We start from the raw sequence: 27,390 nt of genomic DNA on the forward strand, positions 1-27,390 counted from the left end.
TACTGGATATTCATTGAAATAAGTGTTGACCAAAAGCCATCTCAATAAGGAAATGTCAGATTGATGTTTGCTTTATTTTCCATGCTGCATTATCAAAAGTTCAGACGTCAGTGGCGGTCATCCAACCTCCAATAAGGTACAGAAGTCTGAGAAAAACATTGAAACAACAATGGTTATAGAAATCAGGGCATGGTTTATCTAATTCAGTATGAAGTGATGGTCGCTTTCGGATGTTGTATATTTCAAAGAATGCCCTGAAGAGTGATTAAATAATTCTTAGCTTACAAACTGGATAACCATTTCTTTTTTTAAGATGATAATTTTTATATAAATTTTACATTGAATATGAAATTCAAGGGTTTCCAAACTTTTTGAGACTCCTAAGGCTTTATTTAGAGCAACAATCATTTGCAAAATATGGATGGATGACTCTATCAAATAAGGTAGGTAGGTTTTTTCTCGCAGCTGTTATTTTATTAACTATGACAAGTATGATTTTACAGACAATAATATTGGTAATTTAGGTGCCGCGGGCATTTTTTTTTTCCTCGTTTTGGTGTTGTCAACTGTTTTGGTATATCTATAATTATTTCAATATCTCTGTAAATTTACTAAACACAGTTCATATTCTAGGTGTTCCTCAGTATTACATTTATGTATTGGATTAAATATATGTATTCCTTAGTATTAATTAACTACGCAAAAGAATAAAGTGTTTATTCGTAAAATCTAAAAAAAAATGCATGCATGCGTTGATAACTCGCTGTTTCACTCACTGTGCAACTATGCACCATTATCTGCCGGGCTGTAATAGACATTTTGTGCGTGGCTGATGCTTTTTACTAATTTTCAACACTATTGCATATTTTACTTATGCCCATGTGTCCATACATACTATTAATAAAATGATCTACAAGAGTAATAATGTAAAGTATTCATTTTTATCCAACTTAAAAATAACAAAATTCTAAGTTTGTACCCTGTGCAGAGGTGGGTCTAGGGATCCAGAAGTGGGAGGCCAATTGTAAAAAAAATGAATATGAAATGTTAATACATATTGCTAATGCGTAGTAAATATTATAAAAATGCCAATGTATGTAATTAATTTGCCGGGACACCCACCTGTTCTGAAACCGGTAGTACAAAATTGTCTAATTTAAGATTATTTATCTAATTATTTACACATATTAATAATTAATGTTTTTTTTTCTTGTGTAAATTTACTATTTACTACACATTGCTTCTAATAACTTTAATAACTATAAATATAATAAATTCTGGGTTCAGATTTTAGGTATTCCTCTGTTATACAATTATGCACTGAATTAAAAAATAAAATTTTACACAGTTTTCAAATTCAATTAAATATCAGAGATTTTTGTTAAAAATCGGAAACAAATATGTACACCAAACAATCAACCGTATGACACTGCTACGCGAAGAGTGTTCGAGGAAATGACAAGCTATTGATGTCCCGCTTTAGTTCGCTATGCGGGAACATGAGAAATCCACACGTCCGTAGTTGTATTTTGATTTAGACCATCGATACCTACGACCGCTTAGCTGTGTGTGTGCTAGCCGCCAGCCAGTCGGTCGCGTACCGTCGTCAGATGTCGACCCCTCGCACATTTTTTTAGCATCTGCCGATGGTTTTTTCATGTTTTCAGCAATTAAATTACAATTATTATCACTTTTGATATAATGTATAATAAACATAAGTGATTAGTTATGAATATTCATATTTTTCCCATATTAAATCGCTTATTTTGAGATATGTATTGACTACACAGCACCGGAACGCGTGGATTTTTTTAGCACAGTAAGGGAAAGGTTAAAGATCTTTTCCTATTAAGGCGATGCACTACGTCGTGTAATATTTTAAATCGAGCCGCTATCAATAACAACCCTTACGTAGATGGCGATAAAGTATAAATTCCCGCTTAACACCATCCACCTGTTTTGATTTATGCAAGAAAAAAACATGGCCAAAAAGTGCCTTTTATTTTATTTTGTGGATGTTCAGGCATAAATATTGAATTTTTTTTCGATCATTTTATAAATAACTTTATTTGCCACATTATACAATAAAATCATAACCGAAAATGGGTTCGTAAGTACGAGATTTTGAACTCTAAAGCAGTTTTCATAGGCCTTATACATTGTTTTTTTCTGGGCTTATAAAATGACTTATCTAAAAAATACTCGATTATTTTAAAGGCCAAGATGTATTCTACTCGCAGAATTTAATTAAAGCATCTGAAACATTTCTAGGCGACCACATTTTCAAACCAAAAACACATGATTTTGCATTACCACGTATGGCATCGCCTTGTTTTTTAATCACTAACTCCAAACTCAGTCCATTGTTTATCAATAAAAAGTAAATAATGAAAGAAAAAGTACCTATACGTTCATTTTATTGCACCCGCAAATGCACTGATAAAAGTTATAACTTTTGTTTTTAACCTATTTCTTTTTCTCTCTTGTAACATAAACTAATTGTCACTTTGTTTGAATACGTTTGTTATGATTCAATAAATTGCTTGCGATTTCTTTCGATATGAAATCCACAGAATTTGATATATTAAATTATTCTATGCAACATGTCAATAATGTCAACATAATTTCGCGAACTAATATTCATGTTCAAGATGGCTATCATTAATCACACAAAAAACTTTCGACTGAGATTTTTTCATATTAATTAATTATTCCCTCTAATACCTTAATAATCTTAAGTCGTAGATATATCTATCTCACCGTGGTCATGTCCGAAAATCCCTTTAAAATATATTTTGTATGATACTAAGCATACGTCAGACATGACAGTGTTTACCTCCTTTGTCTGTATAGCAACGAGAAAGAAAGAAGATAGTTTGGGGACAAAACTTGAAGTGACCCACGGTGGGTACATACAGTAGCTTCTCATTTGGACGCTAGATGGCACTGGAACCCGCTATTACCGTACGAATATGCACGAATATTAAAACTAAATTAATAATGGAGTAGTTTGTTAAATCCTTTTTTATTTAATACTATTGCAGCATATTCAAGATCCCCGTAGAAGAGCCGCCGCTGACTGTGTGTACTGAGTACACAGCACTGGAGCTCGAGGGAATTTCTGGTACTGTAAGGAAGATAAAACATTCCCGGGTTACAAATAACCTGACAATATTAGAAAATCTACTATCATCACCCTAAGTGAAAAATGTTGCTCATGTAATTATGGAGGACTTAGCCAGCCCAGAAATTGAACTCACAATTAACCGGACGCGATGCCAACTCGGTCCCAGACCGATCGAATACTTCCATTTAATACTGCTCGGTTTAGAATACTGTTGGGTGTATCTATATTAAAAATTAAATGAATTAATATTGAAAATTTATAACTTTGCTCTTTTCTGTTCACATATTTTTAATAATCGAATCAAGGAAAAATAATAATAATTCCTGCCATAAAATATGTGAGCTTAAAATAACCTGTGACACTTTTAAATATATGGGATATTATTTAATAATATGATAATTTTATAACAAAGTAGATTTTACTACATAAGTACTACAAATAGCTTACATAGGTACTGCTCTATTAATAAAACAATCATAATGTTTATCCTTAACTTACATTATTTTGTCAGCTAAACTACGCAAGCATTATAATATGGCACTGGTGATAAGGTTTATTTATCTTGTTTTTGTCACCTTTGTGATGATTTAGAGTTTTATTTTTGTGTGATTCAATCTACAACACAAGAACTGCTAAATTTGATAAAATTTATATTAGTTTGGGAGGGAGGTTGCCACAAATTTAGGATAAAAAACATATTAACCCTGGAAAGGATAAATGGCTATGTTAATAACATGATAAATGGCTTTATCCCTTCCAGATTTAATATTAATTTAGGATAAACAATATTAACCCTGGAAAGGATAAATGGCTATGTTAATAACATGATAAATGGCTTTATCCCTTCCAGATTTAATATTAACCCCTCCAGCTCCTTTTAGGAAAGTTATGTTTATTTAAAAAGCTTACAACGAAAAGATAATTTTAAGTAGTTACATTTTATTATATTATATTTCTTTATAGTTTCCATTAGCGCATTATAATCAGAGATGTGCTTTATTTCAAATAAATCCATTTCAAATGGAAATGCAAAATGGGTATTTTACATTTTGCATTTTAAATGCTTTTCTAAAAACTATTTTGCATTTTGCATTTTAAATGCTTTTCTCAATGCATTTTCCATTTTTTTTTTTTTTTTTTTTTTAGTAAACACCTTTTATTTTTTTTTTTATTTTTTTTTATTTTTTTTTTAAACATACAACAAAACGATGTTGTATTCCCAAGAGTTATTGAACTCATTAAGGGATATTATTTTAAATGCTTTTTTGCAACATTCTTCCTACTATCTCCATTCATCTTTTTTTCATAAGCCCCAAATAATCAGTCGGTCCTCAACCTCGCTATGAGAGAAAATTTACATTTGTCAAGTTGCTCCCTGGTAGGAGCCCTGGCAATTGAGTGATACCATTACAAAAAAATACTGATTCAAATACTGAACATGGGGCCATGATGCTGTAATATTAAATGTTAGATAGCAGTTTCTATGTTTTTACGTTGGCAACATTAGTCCTGCGCAAATTTTTTGTGGTTTCATAATCCGTAGTCGTGGTGTTTTTGGATTTACCATCATGTAATATGTTTGTTCTACATTGATATCCATTATTAAATGACAAAATTGTTTAAAAATTTTATGATTATTTTGATTGTTTGACCTGAGAAACCATTTTGCATTTTCAATGCATTTTGAAAATAGGTATTTTGCATTTTGCATTTGAAATGCTTTTCTAAAAACCATTTTGCATTTTCAAATGGAAAAGTTTTGACCCATTTCCATTTTGCATTTCAAATGGTTTTGGGTACCCATTTTGCACATCTTTGATTATAATATTGCATTCCTTCGTATAATAGACTGTTTTGTGTATTGGCTTTGTCCTTTTTTGGTAGCCTAATTACATTGCACATTCTAATGATATACCTGTCAATGTCCTTGAAATATATATTTTTGCTTAAATTTTATATCGTCACCACGTGTTTATCCCCCGTACTGACTAAAACAGCAAGGTCGAAAAAGTTATTTGCATTTGATAAGAGATTCATAACACAAATATTATAAATTTAATTTCTTGACAAAATAACCCCTGAGCATCTTTTGTTATAATTTTATCAGAGATTATTATTCTATAAAGGTAACCTCGGCGCCATTGTTAGTTGAGTTTCAAACAAGATTTGCTGATTGATTGAGTCTTCATCGGGACATTGAAATAATGAAAATCTCTTGCCGAGTTCTGGGCGAGTGGCTTCAGGTGCCAAGTACTGATGGTGGGTACACTGCGTTTGGCAAAACATATTTTATATACGTAATAAAAACAGTAATCAATGTGTGTCAATTTAATAGGAAAAATTTATTTCTATTTGTTAATGGGAAATTATTTCGGGATATATATTATGGATGTAAATTAACTTGCATAGTTTTACTTTTAAAAATGGCCTGAAGAGACTTTAGCTGCGACGACAGTTGAAAAGCATTCCAAAATTCATAAAAAAACCAAAAAATCTCTAGTATCGCGTAGCTCGTGTGCGTTCCTCCATAATAATAACAATAATAATTAATTGGCTAGTTTATATAGCGCCGTTTTCGTGAGAAATCACCTCAAGGGCGCCGTACAAATATATTTCTTAAATAGTTAACACTAGAACTACTGACTTAAAACTAGTGACTTACGTCTGAGACTTATATCTAGAGACTTACGACTAAGGCCTATAACTACTATCTTAATAAAATATATATTTACATATATAGAAACTTATTACTAAAATTAACATTAACAATCTAATTTTACAATCGCCAGAAGAAGGAGGAAGTTCTATTATATTAAGGTGTTTATAAAATTAGTTTTTATTATTATTAGGAGGTGTTCCGAAATGTGCGAAAACTTGGGTACCCCGGTGATTAACCTTGCTGCGGCGTTGAACACTGATTATAGTTTATCAGTTTTGCATTAAGGAATACTTGCATAGATGCCGTTGCAATAGTCAAGACGTGATACTATATATGAGTTCACAAGTAGTTTAGTTGCCTCTGTTGAAAGGTTCCTACGAACTGACTTAAGTTGTCTTAGATAGAAGAACCCCGTGCTAACCGTCTTATTTACTTGACTTTTTAAAGAAAGGTCTGAATCCAGATAAACTTCACGAAGTTTGACAGTTCTTTTAGCAGTTACGTCGTTGCCGGAAATAGCAATTGGTGAGTTTTCTATCAAATGTTGGCGTCTATGTGAAGAATTTTTATGCCGGCAACTGTCGCCATAAATAAAGTATCTCTTCTCCGGGCTGCCTAATCCAAATAAAAGATATTATAGGTAGGTACTTAACCATTCCAGCAATGGTGTATTTACAAAATGAATATCTCGAGCGATGGAGATTTTCGCGCATAATGTTTTGGATTCGGCGGCGCTCCTTCAAAAAATCATACCTCTGAATACATGGAAATATATATAATTTATAAAAATTGCGAATTTCAAATAAATTTGAAAAAAACCGTCTAACTTAAATTTAAGCAGTAGTCACTCAAGGCCTAGAGCGATGAGAATTATGGGTAGCCATGACTGGATTTGAAAAGATTCTTTTAACATTTTTCTTAACACATCCATCAGTTCCAATTTTGAAAAGTTCATGAAGGAAATTATGCTGATAATTTTATAATGCCAAAACGTATTGATTTCAATTAACAATTAACCCTAGGAATGCGGGAATTTTTTCTACAACCCGCATAGTAGGAATTAAACTTCAATTATGTACCTAGTCAATGGATGCTCAATTTCACTGGTCGCATCTCTCAACCGCTTGTAACTAAGAACATAGTCCCTAAATTCAACAAATCAGTGAAATCCAATCGTAGGAATTGAATCTGTATTGAATACTTTTATCGGAACTCAAATTCGAGCTGTGGACACAACAAAAGTGGATGTTCTAATACCTGCATTGTTTATTGACTTTAAAGTCCTGTTTAAAGTCAACTGTTTTGCATTTCGTCTGTATGTAAATTTGTTTGTAGGTTACGTTTCAAAATAGTGGCCGTTTAAGTAAAGATTATTTTTTCATTGTGTTTACTTGGACTTTCTTATTCGATTTTTTTCAATACATACTGTGATACCTACCTGCCTAAAGAAAGTTTGAAAAAATAATTGACATTGGGATAGTGACGTTTCTTTGGATAAATTGTATCATTGTTTGATTTTTTTTACATAAAATATGGCTTATAATTAAGAAGGTAGGTATTTAGGTACCTACTTACAAATCTAATGATTTCATTCGATATTGGTTTTGATTTTTTATGTAAAAGAGAATTAGAAATTTTCGTTACTAATTTGAAAGAAACGCGCTTTAGGTACAAGGATTTGAGAAAGTGATTGAAGTGGGACGAAAAGACAGAAATATTTATTTTTATTTGTTTATTTATCAATACACTGATGGGTTTATACACAGAGTTAGTGCATGATACAGAGAAAAAAGCAACAACTTTTAAATTGTAGATAACTAAAATTGAAAGATGCTCCTATGTAATCTTTGCTATACTAGGTGTGTAAATACATTATGAATGCACTCTTAAATATTGGCAAGTTTTACATTAAAGGTGTCAATACACAAAATTAATTCGTTTCAAAGTGCGTATAGGAGCAGTTCATCGTAGGAGAGCAGTGCAACAAATTATTAATCGCATGAATTATTACTTTAGCAGGCCGTTCACGTAGCTATTTCATTCATATGCTGTCCTTTTCACAAGCCGTGCTTCATTTTAGTATGAATATAATTAATGCGTAGTTTCACTGAACTAGGTCTATAGGACATTCTTTATTGGGGAGTTCATATAGCTATTTAATTCGTATACACATTTTTTAATGGTTGTCCTTTCCATAAGCGGTGCTACATTTTTTGTTTGATTTGTATGAATAAAATGTGATTTGTATTTTTAAAATGTCATTGTTCCCAACAAACAATATCGAATGTGTAAAATTGCTAACTTTGCATCAGACCGTTTACTGTTGCCGTAATATATTTTTATAAATAAATAAATAGAGGTTGCTCTCTAAAACATAAAAAAATGTAGACACAACACTTTTAATACTTTATCAAACTTTAAACAGTTCTTATAGAAAGTTACCAATTCGCACATCTGACATTGTACATTTGGGCAGTGAATTTTATTATTGCTTAAAAAAATTATCTAAAAAGTATGCTCTTGAGTGAATTATTTGTTTTTCAAGATAAAAACACAATTCGCTGGTTGGGAGCAGAAGCAATCAAAAGATACCAAAAGCTTCACGTAGGTTTGAAACCAACCGGTGCTGGCAGTAAGGACAGCAAAGACAGCTCCAATGGGTTCACCAATCTGACTGTTGAAGAGGTCCGCAAAACCAGAGGAGGAGTCATCCTTGATTCTGATGATCTTATCAAGCATGTTTTGGATGACAATGAATTTGTAAATATAGGTCTGTAAATACTTGAAATTTTTTAAACCAAATGAACAATGTTTATAGACACAGATTAAAGCATATCTTATATGCTATAAACTTAGTAATTTGTAGTTAATTTGTTTTTTCGATATATTTCAGTTCTGACTTCAGATAAAGAAACGAGGTCTAAAATGATTCCCGATGAATTGAAGCATGTCCTGGAACCTGTGTATCCTTTTATAATGAAAAAGTTAAATTATGGTTTAGTACATCCGTCAGGTTGTGGTCAAAAGGGCCAGGGCCAGTCCTGTGATCAATCTACAGACTTGCAAAGGAGCCAAGGTATAAATTATTTTATAAGCAATAATTATTAGCCTGAAACACTCATCCACATTGAAAAATCTCCTGATAAAAGATACATGACGCCAACGAGACACGGGAAATCGAAGGGACACGGGTTAGGAACCCGTGTCCCTTCGATTTCCGGTCGACAGCTCTGACCACTGAGCTATGGCGGCTTATCTCTTATCCGCGAAATAATTCAATATATACTAGTGTTTCATTCAACAATTACTGCTTATTACATTTTTTCACCTGAAAACAACCAACTTTATTTTATATGAGAAAGTTGATTGTAAGTGCTAACTCTCTCACTAGATGGCATCGAGACAAATTGTCTACATTTTTTGGTGAAGATACTAGAACTTGTCAAATATTAATTATTATTTTTTTGGTAAACTAATGTTTTTTTTGTATAGCACATGCATAAAAAATTTGTCTTAAAACATTAGTTAACCCAAAAAATAATAATTAATGAGCCAAGGTATAGATAATAACCTAATACAGCAGTTTTTATTAACGCTGGAGCTAAGGGCTAAGGCTTCTGATCTCCACATCATGCGTTGCATTTCCTATCCTCACTCATGAGATGCATGTTGGGCAGAAATAAGAATTTAAAATGTTGGGCTGTTCTTATTCAGCAGTAGAAAGAATTATTGACTTTGTGACCGTTCACAAAGCATCCCCAGAGATACGTAATATATATTAGAACTTGAGATCTAGGTACTTCCAACCAGTGGCGGCCAGCTAATATGTGCTCCCGGGTGCCGAACAACCAACAAAATTTCCAACATGGCTAATCACAATACGAAATTTGGTTCGGTTATAATATCTCATATAAAAGGTACCTACTTATTAAGCACGCTTAACTTGCAGACCGACTGTGACTTGTGCCTATGTTCGTAGCAGTTCGTTTTCGATTGCGATCCAAAATTTGACTACTTTGTTCGCATATTCTGTGGAACAGTCGAAAGCTTGGGTACATACTATTCTTTGCAAATATTACCATATCGAGGACGGCGTCCGGAGCTTTACCACCACATCAGAAGGAACGTTTTGTTCAGTAGAAAGTTAAACTAAAACGTTCACGTTGATTTCAACACGAGAGTCATAGAGGTCTTCGCTAAACAAAAAGTGCGGATAATAAAACTTTTTTATAAATAGGTATGTACCTTTATTTCATTTATTTTCTAACTTAATGTTGTACTCTGGTTAATCCCACATATTTTGACAACCGGCCGCCACTGCTTCCAACGTAATATTCTTTTCAACCCTGGCCTTTTCAATGCAATCTATCCCATCACGCGGCATGCTTTGACACAATGTTAGCCCATCGTCCCATAAGCAATCGACATACACCAAATGCTGTAGACTGCGCGCACAAAATTTTTTACACTGAAATTCACCACATACCGTTACCTTACCACAGTGAGCTTAATTTTCTGGGTCCCTGCGTAGCACTCGGTTTATGTCAATTGCTTACCGACCCGTGGGACGACGGGCTTAAAGTGAAACCTTATGGATCATATATAAATGCAACATCCGCCTAAGAGCAAAGATGCTGATGTATCACATATACAACAGCCATGTAGATATGGTTGACATTGTATGTATGTTTGTATTACCATTTTACTAGAATATTCCTTAACATACATTGTAATACTATGAAGTCCTGAAGATTTTCAACCAGCTAATGAGGTACCTATGTTAATTTTAATTATATTATTTTGAAATAAAACTTTAGGTACGATTTACTTAAGATTCTCAGTCTCTTTCCCTTTCACAGGTCTTTTTCTGATTTTTGGACAATTTCTTGGCAGCTTATCATTATGTATTAACAGTAATAATAATTATTTAAATTTAAAAAAAAGGTGCTGTTTCTGGATGGGACAAGTTTGACAACAGATGACTTGCGTCAGCTGGGACGAGGGAGATACAAAATAAAGTTGACGAAGGAATCGGAACAAAATGTCATCAAAGCTAGAAACTTGATAGAAAAGATATTGAAAGAAAATAAAGGTAAGAAGTTTTGGTCATCCAACTAATGTCAGTTATTAAGGTGAAGTACAGCAAATCATGTTACAAATTGAAGAGACAATTTGTATTTACACATAACAATGACACACATTATGTTTTATTTCATATTACTTATTACGTTACACTGGCTTACTTTAAGTTATAGAAGTACTTGGTTTTAGATTAGACTATGTATCTAGAATGTTTACTTTCCTATGTATTTTTTTTTTACTTACTTCATGTCTATTGTATTGATAAACTAAAAATGGAATTGAACAAACGTAAATACCTACACACATTTTTTTGATCTTCAATATGCCGCATATACTTCTTTTGTACTATGAATTATGAAAAACACTTCACTATTCATATTTATTTACTAACGGACCATGTCCAATTACAACACATTACATATTACACAAAGTTGATACAAGGAGAAATGTTACAATACAGAATAATTAAAAAATTACAGCTATGACAAAAATGGTGACCGGATAAATCATCACAATGATAATTCATCACATCTTTAAAAAGTTATATAAAGTCATGGAACGTGATGAAACAAAAACTTTATTAACTGGGTTAAGTAGGTTAGGTTAGGTTTAAATTTTTTTTTCATCGTTTCTAATGACTTTTTAAAAGTGTGTTGAATTGTCATTGTGTTGAGTTATCATGGAACCGACAAAAAAAGGGCACAAAAACAATGAAGATAATATCAAGTCAAGATATGAACAAGGTTTATTTAAATAAACCAAAATACTTTTGGTTATAATTCGAGATTTTTATGGGTAAAAGAATTACAGTGATTTATTTTGGGGTATTATGCCATATTGCACTACTTCCTTCTTTAGAATCATCAGGGCAGATGTACAGGGTGGCGCAGATGGATTGGGTGGTTTTGAAGTGGATTGTACGTCTGGAGTGGGGGAGCCAGGTGTTCGGCGGTCTTCGTGCTGTGGTGGGGGGGACGGGAAGTTTCAGTTGCAGACTGGAAGTCAGTCGCGATGGCTACGTGGTCCGTTGAGCATCGTGTTTTCGCAGTGGACGAGTTTATACGCAATAACGAGTCAATTGTTGCTGTGACGCGTGCCTTTCGCCGGCGTTTCAACATCCCGGTATTGAAAGCATGTTCAACTCTCAACTCTCTTTAACCTTGTTTGGTGAGTAGACCTGAATACCCATGGACCTTTCACTTTCTCATCTCACTCCCCACCTCACTCCCTTCGTCCTAACAGACAAAATGATTTTTATATCAATCACAAAAACCCTAATTTCTACATGAGTTGATAACAAATAATAAATTAATGAATCTTTTGCAGTTGTATATGGGATCACAACTGGCTTTGGCAACTTTGCCAACACAACAATTCCCATGGACAAGTTGGAAGAGCTCCAGTACAATCTGATCAGGTCTCATGCAGCAGGAGTGGGCAATCCCCTGTCTCCGGAGAGAACCAGGATGCTGCTAGCCCTCAGGATCAACGTCTTGGCCAAAGGATATAGCGGGATATCTCTGCCAACATTGATGTGCCTTGTGCATGCTTTCAATCGTAAGTCAATAAAAATAGAGGTAACAACTTATCCTTAATATCCATCAGCGGTTATCCAAGTATGTGGAAAAATAGAGGTAACGACTTATCCTTAATATCCATCGGCGGTTATCCAAGTATGTGGATGTCACATATATGATCTCTTAGGAAAACACACATTGTATCCAAAAGTGGTGCATGATGGGATAGATTGCGTCGAAAAGACCAGCATTGTAAAGGTTAACTTTCTCGCATAATTGCGATGTTAATTAATGAAAAAAATATTACTTAGGTGTAATTTAGGTGTCATGATAGAAAGCGACAGAAAATAAAAAGGATTAGGTTACACCAGGCTCGAAATTAGGACATCTTTTCTATCTGGGAGAAACGCACCTATCCACTGTGCTACGGAAACCCATTTGCCATTTTAATCAATCTCATATTTATTTAAAATTATCTATACATCTCTACATTCGTAAGCTTAAGAAGTTCTTTCCAAACATAATTGCAAACATCGTTGGCGTCATGGACTGAATTATTATCGATTTTATTTACAACTAGTTGGTACCTGTGAAAAATCACACAGTTTGTAACTAAACTTCACTTGCAAATTACACTTTTAAAAATGGCCTGCAAAAGTACGCCATATATTATGCAAATTTCAAATATAGAATTAAAATAATTTTCTCCTAAAATGTATTATAGGTAGGTACTTTATTACTTGTCTGAATTTGAAAATGTTTTAAAATTTTTCTCAACACATTTAACGGTTCTAAGTTTGAAAAGTTGAAAACTTCTTAATGTGTAAACATGGAGTTTATAAAAGCAGTGGTTGGCATATTAGATTTCTTTATTTTAACTATGACAATTTGTCTTTAGATAACTGTCTGTCCTGGGTCCCGGAGCAGGGCTCTGTGGGGGCTAGTGGGGACCTGGCCCCCCTGTCCCACCTGGCCCTCGGCATCATGGGAGAGGGACGCATGTGGAGCCCCTCCACCGGATGGGATGATTCTGCCAAGGCAAGCCATTCAAATCCTTCACCTTACTTGTAAAATTATTATTCTCGGTAAATATTTACCTACGACTACCGTTTTTACTACTACAAAAAATTGCCCCTTTAATAACGCCTGCTCGCGTCCCCTTTAGAGTTATATCCCAGTTTTCAAGTAGTTTGTGGGCTACGCTAGGTTTGTATAGACTGGTTTGTGATTTAATTCTACCTAATCCAACCTAACCTAACATGTACGGAATATTTTCTCAAACGGTAGTCGTAGGTAAATAATTAATTTATTCTCTTGTTAAAAACTTCTTGTTATTTTTTTTAATTTTTTTTTATCTAGGAGAAAAAACAGATACAGATATCAATTTTCAAGAATATACAAAACATCAACTAGAGAATTCACCTGCATCCAAACTATTTCTCACGAATTGACTTAAACAGCAGTTAAAAACATATACAAATATTTTGACTTATAAATAGGGGAAAAATATATACATAAGAATATTATTTTACAAATAGAGATATGAAAGAAATGCGCAATATCCTTATAAGAATTTACAAATTATTTTTGAAAAAATTTAGAGGGTAAAACAAAAAATATATATATATACCTATATAAATAGATAAACAATGTTAGACAGAAATTTAAAAAAAATATATTTAAACGAAGTATGTCTAAGTTGTTTACTTTGAACTTTGTAGGAAAACAGTCTTCATTTTTCTACTAAAAGTAGTGCGTGTATCAAAAAATAAGTCAGAGTCCTTGAGGTTTTGATTCTGATTAAGTGATTCGCACATTCTTCTGATTGGATCCCTGACACTAGCATTTGTACGCGTCCTGCTAATGTGGAATAAGTCATTAAGCCTTGTTACTCTGGGTGGTACTTTGAAGTTTATTAATTTCAGTAAGTCGGGACAGTCAATAACGTTGTTACAGATTTTATACAGAGTCATGAGATCAAGGTATGTTCGCCGGTTAGATAGAGTGGAGACGTTATAACTCGAGAGCATATTTATGTACCGGCGTTTAGGTGCGCTCATTCTGTAATTGAGGCATCGCAGAAATTTCTTTTGAATACTTTCAATATTTTATTTATAGATATCGTAAAGTGGATTCCATATGGAGGTGCAGTATTCAAGTTGAGAACGGACCAGAGTGTAGTAAAGAAGAAGATATGTTTCAGGTTTTCGAAATTCACGGCTGTTTCTGATGACAAATCCTAGCATGCTGTATGCTTTATTCACAATATTATCAATGTGCGCATCGAAGTGATCTTCCTGAGTCGAAGTGTTCTTCCTGAGTCTTCCGGTGTTCAGCTATGAACAATAATTGTCTGTATAAAATAATTGTGTGGTAAAAACTATTACAAATGTGGAGATCCAGAAACAAATACTTTAGTCCGGGCATCTCAAGAGTCTGAATAACAAGAGTGTGTGAAACGATGTATGAATGTCAATTGAGCAAGGAGTATGTTAAACTGGGATCTCACCTGATCTATTTCATAGAATCTACGAAATAATATCCGTGAGAACAGGCATTTCTATGGAACAGAAACCCGTTGAATCACTGATCAAAAAAGTTAAATCACGGACCTAAAAAGCCCTGGACAGTAGGTCATGAGCAAGCCGTCCAATTGAGCTAGCTCTTTTTGATGAGCCATATTCGTTCGAGTCCCGTTAAACCGTACCACGGCTCAATTGAACGGTTACCCTTTTTTTGTCACGAGATATTTTAGAAAAATAGCACCATTAAAATTATTCAAGTATTAATTGTTATGTCATACTCAGAGACGTGAACGACGTCTGAAAGTTCGACATCTGGACTTGGACGTATGTACCTACACCTACTAATTACCTAGCATCATATTTATCTTATGTTACGAGGCGGTTCACGTCATACAATCATTCATACTCTGTGAGCTGCGAGTCATATCGGGGGAGCCGTATCGGTCGAGTTGTACCGTGCGAGCGCAATATTCTCATTGCAAATACGCTCTGAGCTCAAGTGATAACGACTTATGATTTTTTGGGGTATTTGATGAGACAAGGAATGGGATATTTCATTAAAAAAATTTAATTCGGCTTCAAATTGTTCTCGAATTGCCCTATTCAGGGCATTTTAGGTCCATGAATTGGATAGACTTCAACTTTCATTCTATAAATTGACCATAGATACTAGAATAAATTAGATGAGAATGCGCCAAGTTAGTCGTGCTACATGCCCAGAATAGTTCCACTTAAGATTGGATGTTTTAATGATTTTTTCTTTCTGTAAAATTGATTGATTTTTTTAATAATTTTCCGACTTTATGTCCGGGTTAAATCTTCCCCATAGAAAAAACTAAACCCTTCCACACACTTTTCTACAAATGATCATTATGCAAGTGCATTATATAAGCGAAATAAATACAAGAACAACATGTCAACTCACAAGAGATCAAATGGGAAAATAATTCATCGACTCCAGATATTTTCATATCAGAGGGTTCAGCTCGGTAGAACTCCTAACTGGACCTATAAATCCTACTGATCCCTCAGCATAAATATTTAAAAAATCTTTCGTAATCCTACATGTAATAAATGTTTTATTTAGGTTTTGACTGCCAATAACCTGAAGCCGATGACGCTGCACGCAAAGGAAGGTATAGCTCTCATTAACGGGACTCAACTGATCACAAGCCTTGGAGCTGAAGCTGTTGAGAGAGCTTTTAGCATTGCAAGACAGGTACACATTTGTGAATTTTTTTTCATCATTTATTATTCGTTTATACCTACATATTATATATTGCTAGATAAATGTAGTGAGAGATCCAAGATGCAATTACCTCTGATGGATCCATTATAACTTCTTATCCTATTTAATTTAATTTTTGTTATTATGTAATTATTATTTTTTTAAAGAAAAATAAACTTTCCCGTGTTACGAATAACCTGACAATATTTGAAAAATTCCTACTAGCATTATTATAAGTAGAAAATGTTGCTTGTGCAATGATGGAGGGTATTGAATTGAATTGAATCCACGACGCCTGGGTGGGAACCCGACGCACGTTAACTCAGCTACTAACGTGTCTAATCTAAATATATTTCTTTAACATGCACCATTCACTTTAAATATGCTATTAAAATGAATTTATTGACTTATAACTAATTAATAGTTGTATTTTTCTAAATCCAATCAGAAATAAATGTGTTTATTTTTGAATTAATTAATTAATTAATTAATTAATTCGCCCCTTCCAGCGGGCGCGCTGTTGTAAAATTTACGACATACGCGCCTTATCGCTTCCCCCACTCTTACCACTTAGTGATAAGCATCGAGCTTTGAGCTATGCTATAGTCAAATCAAATAAAATCAAATGTCAAACATTTACCGCAAGATAGAAGTGCTTTTCTCAAAGTTGACCCGATAACAGAAGAAGAAAATAGAAGCCTTCCAAAACGCGGTGATTGTCGGTTATGTGCACTGGATAAGAAAAGATCCTCAGCATCAATGAAATGTTGCCATTGCTAGTCCTTTACATGCAAGAACCATTCTTCAGTTGAGGTGGTTTGTAACAATTGTAAGGATGAGAATATTGATTCTGACTAAATAGGTCGATAGAATATTTTGTTTTGAAATATTAACATGTTCAGAGTGTTGCTTCGTTTTTTTTTAAGAAGGTCAAATAATTTTTTTTTTAAGTACTGCCTATTATCATTTTTCATAACCTTAAAGAAATTGCCTAACATTTATATAAAGAAAACACCACTTACATGGAGAAAACTCGATGACGTAAAATTTACGACAAGCGCTCGCTCAAGGAAAATTTCTCAACGAGTCCGCTGGAAGGTTGAATAAAGCCAGATTGTATATTTTTCAGGCCGATGTGGTGGCGGCCATGACTTTAGAGGTGCTGAAAGGAACTTCCCGAGCATTTGATTCTGATGTGCAAGCTATCCGCCCGCACAAGGGGCAGATATTAGTGGCCAAGAGGCTGAGAGCCTTACTCCATTCTGATACATATCCTTCACAGATCGCTCGTAAGTTTTTTTTAACCTTTACGTATCAGAAGGTAAAAATCACATGACCCGAAGGGTTCCCCGTCTACTGGGGTATATCGTGGAATGATTGTATCTCTTATTATTCCTACAACCCTTTCCAGGAAGACTTAGATACCTATCGTTTTAACTGAACATCGCCAGTCTTCTTTCCACAACGGTAAAGGAGAATAAGAAAAGAGTAAAACTAGAGAGAGAAAAACTCAAATATTTATTATTATATGTAACCCTTTTACCTTTTACGAACGCTCTTGTGGAGAAGTTTTTATAATAGTAATGGGATCTGGGGAGAGGCAGGGGAGAGTGATTTCGTTGGAATTTTATAGATATTCCTTAACCCTTTAAATGCCGGAAGGTATTTTACTTGGATGTACCGACAGGCCGCGAAGCTTTAAAAGAAGTTTCATTTAGATCACTCTAAAGTCGATATAATCTATGAACTGTTATATTATAATTATTTCTTCATCATCCCAATAGATGTCACCGTGGGTTCCATATTTTAGATTTTTCAAATTACTCAAAATCGTCATATAGAACAGCATGTTAATGCGCTCATTTTGTATGGCCGGCCTTGTGAGCACGGCTACCTAGAGCGCGTAAACGAACTTAAGGCACACAACCGGTTAATATCTTAAAGAGTACTTACCATAGACATTCAAATTGATAGACCAGCCAATCAGAGAAAGGGAAACAAACCAAGTCGAGCGGAGAGCGGGAGGCAGCCCGACTGTCTTCCGTTATATGTGATTTATCAATAAATCTCACATCAAAATATTACTATTCAGTCCTTGTAAATAAAATATGCTTATGAATTACCAGTCCTTTTTTGATTTTTGATACACTATTTGGTTAAAAACTTTTACAGATGTGTTATGATTTATCCACCTCACTCATTTTTAGTGTCGCTATGCCAAAAAAGTTCCACAATCAACTACGCTGTAAAAATATGCCTTACTTTAGCAAACTTTACTTTTCTGCGCAGGCTCTCGTTATTTCAGAGTGCACTCTTCGGCGGTCAATGTATGACTGATGCCATAGTTTATTCGAAGCATTCCTGAACCTCCTGGTGCCAAATATATACTCTCACTTGGTTTGCCTCCAACTCGTCAAAATGATACCCAGGTTTCATCTAAAAGTCAATCACGATAATACTTTTGACCATTAGAATCTGAAATCACATCTCCCGTGTTCAAATGTATTTATTTCAATTTTGTAGAATCTCACCGCTTTTGCAACAGAGTTCAGGATGCCTACACTCTTCGATGCTGTCCACAAGTCCATGGAATAGTCCACGATACAATCAACTTTGTCAGCCACGTGATCACCACTGAAATCAACAGTGGTACAGATAATCCGGTAACTAAACAGATACAATTTTTTTGATAAAGAGAGATTAATAGTAGCTTGTGCAATGATGGAATACCTAGCTACGAGAAGATTGAACCCACATCGTATGGGTGAGATCCCAACGATCTGGACCTAATAAATTACTTGAGTCGGGCCTTGTCAAGAGTCCGAATAACAGAAGAGTATGAATTAAATGATGTATGAATGTGAACGAAGCAAGGAATATGTACCAAGACAGAGTTATGTGGTGGTAGTGAGTTAGCAAAGATATTACACTTTTAATTCATATTTATTTCTGTTCTGATCAGTGTATTAAAATAAAACTGGGTTAACCAGGTTAGGTTAGGTTATAAGGTTTTATGACTTAGTAAAACTTTTCAAGAGGGTTCTGATATATGATGGTACCTTCTATAGCAAGGCTGCCCAACCTTTTTAACAGTTGGGCGAAATTAACGATTTTGAATCACTGGTGGGCCACTGAATACCTGACGGTTCCTGTTTCCATGGGGGGGGGGGGGGTTGTTAGAGAATTTCTATAAAACATAATTCCCCACAAAAAAAAAATCTAAATGAGTGCTCCCCACAAAATATTTGAAATCCATGGGGGGGGGGTTGTTACGGAACTTGGCTGAAAAAAAATTCCGCGCACCCAAAAACATCATATGTGATTCCCCACAATTTTTCGAATTCCATGGGGGGGGGGGGGGGTGGTGGCTACAAGATTCTATTTCGAACGCAAAAAATATTATATCAAAAACCGGTGTATTTTTGTTTTGTTTAAAAAGTAAGTTCAACAGGTTTGATTAGCCTAAATAGCGATAAATCGCCTTCGTTGGCAACACTGGTGACCGCGCGCAAGCTGCATTGTTTGTTTTACCGCGGGCCCGCGACCCTTTTTCAAATTGGCGGATTGGCGGGTTTTTTGAAAATGGTTCACGCGGGCCACTTATAATTCGTTCGCGGGCCACATTGTGGCCCGCGGGCCTGGGGTTGGGCAGCCTTGTTCTATAGCAAGCTGTTTGTATTTCAGATTGTGTTTGCCGATCGCGGTGAGATTATCTCAGCGGGTAACTTCCACGGAGAATATCCAGCCAAGGTTTTAGACTACCTGGCTATTGGTATCCATGAACTGGCTTCAATGAGTGAGAGGAGAATTGAAAGGCTCGTCAATCCTGGTAAGTTATTTCCAGGCCTTGTTAAAGACCCCTGATGATATTGCACAAAAATGCTCTAGCACCTAGGTAGATACTTATCAACATTTTTCAAGAAAGACAGTACTACCTACTTATTAACATTTTTCCAGAAAGTAAGTACCTACCTACTTATTAACAATTTTCCAGAAAGAAAAAATACCTACTTATTAATATTTTGCCAGAAAGTAAGTACCTACCTACCTATTAACAATTTTTCAAAAAAAAAGTAATACCTACTTATTAACATTTTACCAGAAATTATGTATCTACCTACCTACTAACAAATTTCCTGAAAGAAAATAATACCTGCTTATTAACACTTTACCAGAAAGTAAGTACCTACCTACTTATTAACAATTTTCGAGAAAGAAAGTACCCACTTATTAAAGACCAGAAACTTATTAATTTCCAGAAAGTAAGTAAACTATTTTAGGCTTCCTAAGACAAATTTATCGGCAACACCAAACAATATTTATCAAAAAGATTTTAAAATTTTCAATGAACTCCCCTTAAATGTTAAGGAAGCTAAAATTCTTGAAGCTTTTCGTGTATAATGTCTCAATGTTGTGAGGTCCAAATATTAGTGCGTAGGTAATATAGTAATACTATTATAGTAGTTTGAGAATAGGTATATTTTTTTATTTTATTTTATTTATTTATTTAACGCCCAGAGGGCTCTTACATGGTTGGTAGTATAATTTTAATTTGACAGATACTTTAAAACATAAAAAAATAAGAATAAAATTACATTTGATAAAAGCTATGCAACAAGTCATACAAACACAAGAAACAAAAACAGAAAATTACAGCTATTTGTAGGTTTACATGATGTGTTTAGGAGTTTTGTTGAAATAAATGTTATGATCCACAAAACTTGCCAAGTTGGTATTGAATATGTCAACATCACCCGAGTAATGATTTCCCATGGTGTGAAGTCGTTGTATCGGAGAGTGGGCAATGTAGTTACGCTTATCTGTGCTGCTGTAGAATATTGTATTTTGTCGTGTTGTTACTGTGGGTGTATGTATGTTTATAAGTTGCAGGAGTTCACAACAGTCGAATTTAGAGTTTATCTATAGTATATATTAGATATACAATTTTATAGCTAAATAAAATATTCAATAAAAAAGTACCTACTTATTAATGAAAAAAATAGATGCCAATTTTCTACTAGCAAAATAGTATGGCGGATAATCATGAGGCGCGTATGCTACGTGTATTTGGTTGTAGGTATCTCCATGTACGAATGGCCTCAGAGTACTTAATACTTATTTATTTTCTATTTCAGCATTGAGTGAGCTTCCCGCGTTCTTGGTGAAGGATGGAGGAATAAACTCTGGATTCATGTTGGCCCATTGCACTGCTGCGGCTTTAGGTAAAACCAACAGTTTTTTTTTAAGAGATTAGCCCAAACCCTATTTGTAGGATTTGTGAAGCTGAAAGTATGTTATTTTTTTAATGATAAACTAATATTTATAAGACAAGGTTTTTTATGAACCATTACCACTGAGTGGCCATCAGTGGTCCAGAATACCTGACTGTACATCAGAAGGTGCGGGTTCATTTCCTGTCGGCGGCATTTATTTTTACTCAGGAGATATTTTCAATTTGTATGGAAATTTCATTAATGCTTACAATTATTTGTTATCCTGAAAGTATATGCTTATAATATATTTTCCTCAGAATAACGTTGCCTTTCAAAAAAAAATATTGCCAATTTTCTTTGTAATGCAATAATATTTTTTTGTTGACATATATTTGAGAGAAGCCATTATCTTTAAATACATCTAAACTTGCTATTGTCTCACAAACCAAAGATAAAATGTGGCAAGTAAGAAGCACTGTTTTTAGTAAATTCTTAATTCAAAAGTTTTGTTCATATATGAAAGAATATGTGCGTAAACGAAATAAGTAATAGCGGGTGACATTTTTGTATTTGCGTTAAATACTACACATTCTACATCACAGGTGTGACTGAGATAACTAGTTACGCTTACTCGCTTACACTATAAGATCAACACGGAATACTCTACGAGCTATTAGGTTGTCCTTACACTTATGTGATTAAAATTTTGAAGCATATTTAAATTCAATAAGCAGGAATATAAGACAACCAAAATTAGTATGTTTGATAATTATTATAAATGACACAAATCTTTTAATTTATTTTACAATAGTTAGTAACTAACCAATACATTGAAAAAATTATGAAATCATTGCAAAAATATTCCTAATTAGTTTACGCAGGTAAATCCATGCTTAAATTTGCTAAATGCGCTAAAAAAATTAATCAATAGAAATGTGTTGTGGGTATCGCAGGTGCGCCGGAAGTAGGGTAAAATTTTCCTTACTTCGGGTGAAATTTTTTAAAACAAATTCTTTCATTAACAGATAAACAATTTCATTGGCCTCTCTGGGGCCTAGGAGTCGAAAGGTCTTATGTAAATTGGTAACATTAATTTTATTTTAAATCGGTGTACATGTTTCTGGGGATTTTCTGTTTAGCATAGAAAATGTCCACATTTCCTATGAGGCAGTTTATTGTGTTGATGGCCTCGCACAAAATTATCTGTAACATATAAACCTATCTAAACCAGGGTTACCATATTTTTATATTTGTTGGTTTAGTATACTCAGCTTTAATTATTTCAACATGATTATTACTTTATTCCTTAGTTTCTGAGAACAAAGTTCTTTGTCACCCGAGCAGTGTGGACTCCCTCAGTACCAGTGCGGGTCAGGAAGATCACGTATCCATGGGAGCCTTTTCCGCTAGAAAATGTCTATCGGTAGGAAAAAAACATCTAACCTAACCTATTATTCTGTCACTGTTCTGTTTTAACCGGTTACCCTATCATCAATATTATTTGACAAAGAGACCCACTTGCTAATATCTCTTTTATGTCACTTTTCAGAACTCAGTTTTACTTGCACATCGGTAACTCATAAAAGTAAATTGAATTCCTTTATTTTGTGTTGCTAACCCTTTCAGGACAGAATTAAAACTGGCAGTGGTATTTCTTCCAAGAATAAAACATTAATGCATAATATATGGAAGTTTAATAAGATCTTAGATTGAAAATTTTGGTGTAGTTATTTTTTTCTTCTCCATAATTAGATAGGTTATTAGAAATATTAACTTTTATAAATTTTTAAATTTTTTTTTGTACCAATAGCTAAATAATTCTGAATATCTGTTGAAACTCCACAAGTTCAAATCTGTCTCTGTTAATTTCAGTGTATAGACTGTGCAGGTTCAACGTTGGTAAGGTAAAGCCAGCCATAAGCCTGCTTTGAGGCAGTTTTCACCATAAACACTCCGTGGTAATAAGTCAAGTTTTTCACTGTTACAACTTTAAGGACGGGTTGTTTCGGAGAATCTGAACAATTCATCAAATTTCAACGTTCATTTTCAAGTTCTGTGAAAGATTTTTTCAAGTTCTGTTTTTATTTCAGTTTTGTCAAGCAACTAGCCTACACTGATATAATAACAGAACTTGAATAGGACTTTCACAGAACCCGAAAATGAACGTTGAAATTTGATGAATTGTTCAGATTCTCCGAAACAACCCGTCCTTAGTGTCGCATTATATTTACACCGCGATTATAAGTAAAGGGTGTATGTATGTAAGTTTATCCAATGTGTGAAAGGCGTCGCTGAACTTAGCAGATTTTAGTCAGTGTCAACTGTCAAACGATATTGCCGATAGTCGGCGTGTCGAAGTCGACTAATCAAAGACAATGTTGATAAAGACCTTTAACATGTCAATGTTGACACATAATGGTCATGTTAAGACATGCAGCTATTGAGATAACCTATGTAAAAAGTATAATACCTTATTCTGGCCCAAAATGCAGACAATTTGAAGGGACAGAAGGACATATATACAGCAATAACATTTTTGAACAGTTTATTGAAATGTTTATTCTTCCAGGTTGTTGAAAATGTAGAGAGAGTGATAGCCATAGAGTTGCTGGCAGCCTGCCAGGCTATTGAGTTCTTGAGGCCACTGAAGACCACAGTCCCGATCGAGGAGGCCCACAAAGTTGTGCGCAGTGTTGTGAGGTTAATATATACTTTGAAATTCTATTATTACTATGTAGTAGTTCTGTGAACAGTAGACATTGTGTCCAAAAAAAGTATGTTTCTAATTTTCTCTTATTTGATAAATCACAACCAAAATTTCCTCTGAAATCATAAGATTCGTAAGTAGGTAGGTACTTGAAAGAAGAATAATTGCAGAACCATTAACCCGTCTTGTGCAATCGCTAAATTTTTGCCGTGCATCTGTTGATACTATTTTCGTAAAAACATATTTTTTTTATAGAGCAAAGACGGTTTACCTATAGTTCCCGTGAGCACTTAGGCCATAGGCCCATTGTGCCATCTCCCATTTTACCTCAATCCTTTAACAGTCACCCGGTCCCTTTTATAAAGTTCACCAGGGTTGTTATTGGATATGTGGCTATGTCTTCTGGTTCCACAATGTGTATTTCCAGGTCTCATTTCTCCTCTGCAATCCCCCTTGGTTCCCTGAAGGCCCCTTAAGGAAAGAGAGCCTCATCTCTCCTCTCCATTCCCCTTTGGTTCCCTGAAGGCCCCTTAAGGAAAGAGAGCCTCATCTCTCCTCTCCATTCCCCTTTGGTTCCCTGAAGGCCCCTTAAGGAAAGAGAGCCTCATCTCTCCTCTCCATTCCCCTTTGGTTCCCTGAAGGCCCCTTAAGGAAAGAGAGCCTCATCTCTCCTCTCCATTCCCCTTTGGTTCCCTGAAGGCCCCTTAAGGAAAGAGAGCCTCATCTCTCCTCTCCATTCCCCTTTGGTTCCGTGAAGGCCCCACAAGGGAAGAGTTCACGGAGGTGGCCTCATCTCTCCTCTCCACTCCTCCTTGGTTCCCTGGAGGTCCCAATAGGGAAGAAGCCTTTGTCTCTCTTCTACTAAAAACTTACTTTTCTTTTGCAAATAATATTTTTGTAAATTGTAACGTCTTACCAGAAAATGTGTTTATATATTTTTAAAATTCAAGTATTATAGTGACAGTGCCTTTCGGCGACAGGTTAAAACGGTCACCATCTTTAACAGGAAACGGAACGTAACAAACAAATTTAAAGATAGACGAAATGCAAAATGCTCGAGTAATCCAAATTAAAAAGTACCTCTCGGTCTTGGCCACGCTCAGTCAATAATACAAGTACTGAATTTAATTTCGACAGGATGTGTACTTAACACGCCAAATAATAATACTAACATAAACATACCTTTAATTTGCTTTTTGCAGGGCTTGGGATAAAGACCGATACATGGCTCCAGATATAAATGCAGTCACGAAGTTACTGGTTGATGAGAAAATTTGGAATTCTGTCAAACATCATATTGATTATTACCATGCCCCAAGCGTAAGTACTAAACCTAAATTACATATAATAAATGTATAATCAATCATACACCATTTTTCTTGTTTCTTTCTCATTTTTTTCATACATTGTAAGTAATTTGTATTTAATTCGTTGTAATTTGCCAATTCATCTTGTTTGCAGGAAATTGAAACCCATGTGTTCAGTCCTACAGCGGTGATGGTAGGGGAAGTTCAGAGACCTCGTCCCACTTCGGGGAAGAAAAGAAAACTGGGGAACAAGGGAGATTAAACTTTGACATCTGATGGCAATCGTTCATATTATGTAAATCTATAACAGAATATGTATTACTGTTCAAACACTTACCTACCTGAATTTATTCAAATAACTTCATATTGAAAATTTTACTGAAAATTACTAAAAATTATCCTGCGAGTGATAGATATTTTCTATACCGCCCTAGTGAAAGTTTATCACTCAGAATCTAAACGCTATTTGAAATAGCTTTAGCCGTGTTTTTGGTGACCAGATTTGAATGGTCAGGTACTTACCCACCTTCCTCCTTAACATCTCCTTCCCTCTCCCACTACCTTAGCCTCACAACCTACATTATCCCCCTGGATCCAGACGTTTGGGAGTGACTCTTGTGCAGTATATATTTTTACATTCTATTCTGATACATTTTTAGTCTGGATTGAAATAAACAATAACAGTTTAGGATATTGTATTTATTTAAAAATAATAAAGGTAGGTTCCTACCTACAAGAAACTTTGTTAAAAAAATATTTTCACTGACTACATTCATTTTCCTATATTTGGAAACATCATAATTTAGGTTATTTGTTTTTAGGGTGTTATGCCGTGTTACGCTAACTAAATGTGTGCCCCGTTGTGACAGGGCACACATCTGCCCTGATGATGGACACTGTGACGTTGTCCGAAACTTTGGCTAAAGAAGGAGTTAGCGCAACACGGCATAACACCCCAAAAATAAATAACAATAATACTTTTGGCCGTGAAAATTTTAAATCATATCATAATTTAGATACCATTTTTGCTCTTACAAATATTCGTAAATACCTAATTAAAAATTATCCCTACATTGTATGTTATTAATTGAGATAGAGACTTGCAATCAGCATTAACTATAGGTATACCTATTTTATTAGTTTTAATTTTACATTGGAAACTAATATTATTATTTGAGTATTCAGATTTCAAAGTATTCACTTACATTGTTCTCAATCATTATTTCTTATCTAAAAAACAAAGTATTTATGTATACATATTATTATTATTATTATATAACCGATAGTAGATTTTAATTCATTAATAATATTAATTAATGCTTTTCTAGAACCGTATTGAAACTTACTGTAGGTACCTGCTGTATGCTATTATATTAACGAAGACTAGCCAAGACATTGTATCTCCAGTTAAAGTCAATTTTATTATTGTTGTTGTTCTTGTATTATCTGTAAAAACATGACAAACACACAAAAATTCTCTAGATCAGTCCCAATTTGATAAGAGTCAGTTTAAAACCACAGTCAGATTATGGTTTAAAAAAATAATGAGAAATCATGAATAGCAGTGGCAGTACCATTCGAAAGATATTAACATTTTCTAGCATTAAATTCAATGTTTTTGAGAGATTCCAAATTCTAACTGTGTTTATCTCTGAATAATATTTATTGTTTATGTATTTACAATATCTTGGCTATAAGCCATTGTTATGTGGTACAATTATTTTGTACATATCTAACAATATAATGGTAAATGCACGGATATAATTAAAAAAAAAAAAAAAAATTGCACTTTGAAAAACTTTCAACAGAGCTTAAAAGATTTTTGTTCATAGTAAGTAAAAATATTTTTTACAATAATTTTGGATATAATACTAACTACAGTAAACGCTTAGTCTATGTTAAAATAGGTACTATTTGCATTTTTTATATCATGGCGTTAAAAATTCACACTCTTAACCTAACCATATCAATATCATTAAAAGGTACATAATATTACTTATCAATATTTTCTTAAAACTAAAATAT

The 27,390-nt window shown here is 34.2% G+C and overlaps 1 protein-coding gene across 1 annotated transcript; it reads left to right on the top strand.

Moving 5' to 3' along the window:
- Positions 1-5,228: 5,228 nt before the first annotated feature.
- On the top strand, positions 5,229-25,835 carry LOC149416730 (histidine ammonia-lyase-like). Its single transcript, XM_089640624.1, has 16 exons — positions 5,229-5,386; positions 8,332-8,556; positions 8,680-8,749; positions 10,530-10,557; positions 10,731-10,878; positions 12,195-12,425; positions 13,284-13,423; positions 15,998-16,129; positions 17,268-17,427; positions 18,662-18,801; positions 19,823-19,967; positions 21,274-21,360; positions 22,662-22,774; positions 23,921-24,051; positions 25,261-25,378; positions 25,520-25,835. The coding sequence occupies exons 1-16, from the start codon at positions 5,332-5,334 to the stop codon at positions 25,625-25,627; spliced, it is 2,031 nt and encodes a 676-aa protein (XP_089496750.1). The 5' UTR covers positions 5,229-5,331; the 3' UTR covers positions 25,628-25,835.
- Positions 25,836-27,390: the final 1,555 nt, after the last annotated feature.

The sequence above is a fragment of the Hesperophylax consimilis genome, chromosome 16 (genome assembly GCF_061612785.1).
Source record: "Hesperophylax consimilis isolate HC1 chromosome 16, BYU_Hcon_1.0, whole genome shotgun sequence".
NCBI classification, from domain to species: Eukaryota; Metazoa; Arthropoda; class Insecta; order Trichoptera; family Limnephilidae; genus Hesperophylax; species Hesperophylax consimilis.

What these genes read in the sequence shown, in the direction of transcription:
- LOC149416730 (XM_089640624.1), top strand. Translation starts at nt 5,332, where the DNA reads ATGAAAATCTCTTGCCGAGTTCTGGGCGAGTGGCTTCAGGTGCCAAGT. An exon ending in CCTTGTGCATGCTTTCAATC is followed by an intron (nt 12,426 to 13,283) that starts GTAAGTCAATAA and finishes ATTTGTCTTTAG; the next exon opens with ATAACTGTCTGTCCTGGGTC. An exon ending in ATATCCTTCACAGATCGCTC is followed by an intron (nt 17,428 to 18,661) that starts GTAAGTTTTTTT and finishes TCAATTTTGTAG; the next exon opens with AATCTCACCGCTTTTGCAAC.